This window comes from Lycium barbarum, chromosome 8, assembly GCF_019175385.1.
Source record: "Lycium barbarum isolate Lr01 chromosome 8, ASM1917538v2, whole genome shotgun sequence".
NCBI lineage: Eukaryota > Viridiplantae > Streptophyta > Magnoliopsida > Solanales > Solanaceae > Lycium > Lycium barbarum.
Genome location: NC_083344.1, coordinates 66,763,594 through 66,765,121, shown reverse-complemented (window position 1 = coordinate 66,765,121; position 1,528 = coordinate 66,763,594). Strand labels below are relative to the sequence as shown.

General features: G+C 45.2%; 1 protein-coding gene across 1 annotated transcript; it reads right to left on the bottom strand.

Moving 5' to 3' along the window:
- Nucleotides 1-274: 274 nt before the first annotated feature.
- On the bottom strand, nucleotides 275-844 carry LOC132607854 (uncharacterized). Its single transcript, XM_060321929.1, has 2 exons — nucleotides 712-844; nucleotides 275-522 (listed from the first exon to the last, which is right to left on the bottom strand). The coding sequence occupies exons 1-2, from the start codon at nucleotides 842-844 to the stop codon at nucleotides 275-277; spliced, it is 381 nt and encodes a 126-aa protein (XP_060177912.1).
- Between the last annotated feature and the right edge of the window lie 684 nt (nucleotides 845-1,528).

Sequence of the window (1,528 nt, the reverse complement as noted above, 5' to 3'; positions counted from 1 at the left end):
GAGGTGAAACGGAAATCTTTTGTAAGCGTATACCAAGTTGGGGGCTGGCAGCCTAGCCCTAGTGGTGCATTCCATACCGGCGGCCATCATCTTCCTGAATATTTCCTTGCAAGTGATGGGCAACTGAGCTTCTCTGAATGGGGAAGATTGGGCTCCAAAATCTATGCTCCATGGAGCTGGTGTAGGAAGGTTTTCCCTTCCAAAATTCTTCGAAGCCATAGTAGAGGCAGCAGGCATCAGCATACGCAAAGGTGCATAGAAATTTGTTCCCTCCTCAGTGGGGAGCATAATAACCAGATTCGTCGTCCGCATTATTTCCCTGAAACTTGGGAAACATCTCAAATGTGTTGTCCCCTATTTCGACCCCTATGTCGACAGGCCCTATTTCTTTCATGTCCAGAGGCTCTTCCTCCTCTTCCTCCTGCTCCTTTTCTTCCTCTTTTGGCTCTTCTTCTTTCTCCGGCTCTTCTTCCTCAAAAAGCTTAGGGCTCTTTTCTTGGGGCTCTGTTCCTTCTGGTGGGTCTGATGTGAACACCCACGTATCTGGATTGGCTCGTTATTCCTCGTTGGTTCCCTCCAGGGTTCCTTCTCTGGGTGTTACAGGCCTTCTCTCTTGTGGTATGTAGTTTAGCACCAATTCCCTCAACTCTTCAGGGACATTTCCATAGTATTGTTCTTGGGATACATCTTATGGCGGGTTCCCAACCATACCTAATAATCCGTCTACCTCCTCAATTTTCTTTCCTATTTCCTGGAGGTGTTTTTCTATCTGCAACACCTTATCTCGCAGCATCTCTGTTGTCTCCCCTAAAGTCCGCGCTTCCTGCCCTCCTTGATTCGCCATCGTAAGTCAACCTTTAGTGGAGAGAAATTCGGGTAAGTTTTAAGCCTCATGGTTTTTCTTTTGGGTACGTTGTTTAGATGATCGAACCAATCGTACTCAATCTTTAATAAATAATCATACACATAGCATGTAAGAATATGAAGCACGTAGTAAATAAGCATGTAATTTATATGTATTTATTCTACTAGTATTCCTAAGGCCTTTTGTGTCAAGGCTCTCTGTGTCGTTTGAAACATGTAAGTGCCATTTGTAAAGATGAACCATTGCCGCGAAAAAGTCATCATAATTAATAAATAATAGTAATATCTTCCCCGAAGGGATTACAAAAGTTGTGATAAAGCCGACATGGGGCTTATAATAACAAAAGCAGTAATCAAGGAAGTCCTCTAGCAGCTGATGTCAAGGCTTGGTTCATCCTATCCTTCTTGACCCTTCGAAGGGTGGTCTCGATACGAAGGCGTGTCTGATATAGCTTCATTCTGACAATCACCTAGTCTGTTTCATCCAAGATCCTGGCCAAATGCTCGTCTGTACTTTCCAGGTATTCTTTCATACGTTCCTCTTCTTGGGCCTCCTAGGGAGGTGCGGACCCTAGTGCAGGTGTGCGAGCCAAGTGTTCCTGTAGCCATGCGCGATACCCTGGGTCACACCCTGCTTCGAGCCTATCGAAAGCTAGAGTATCTG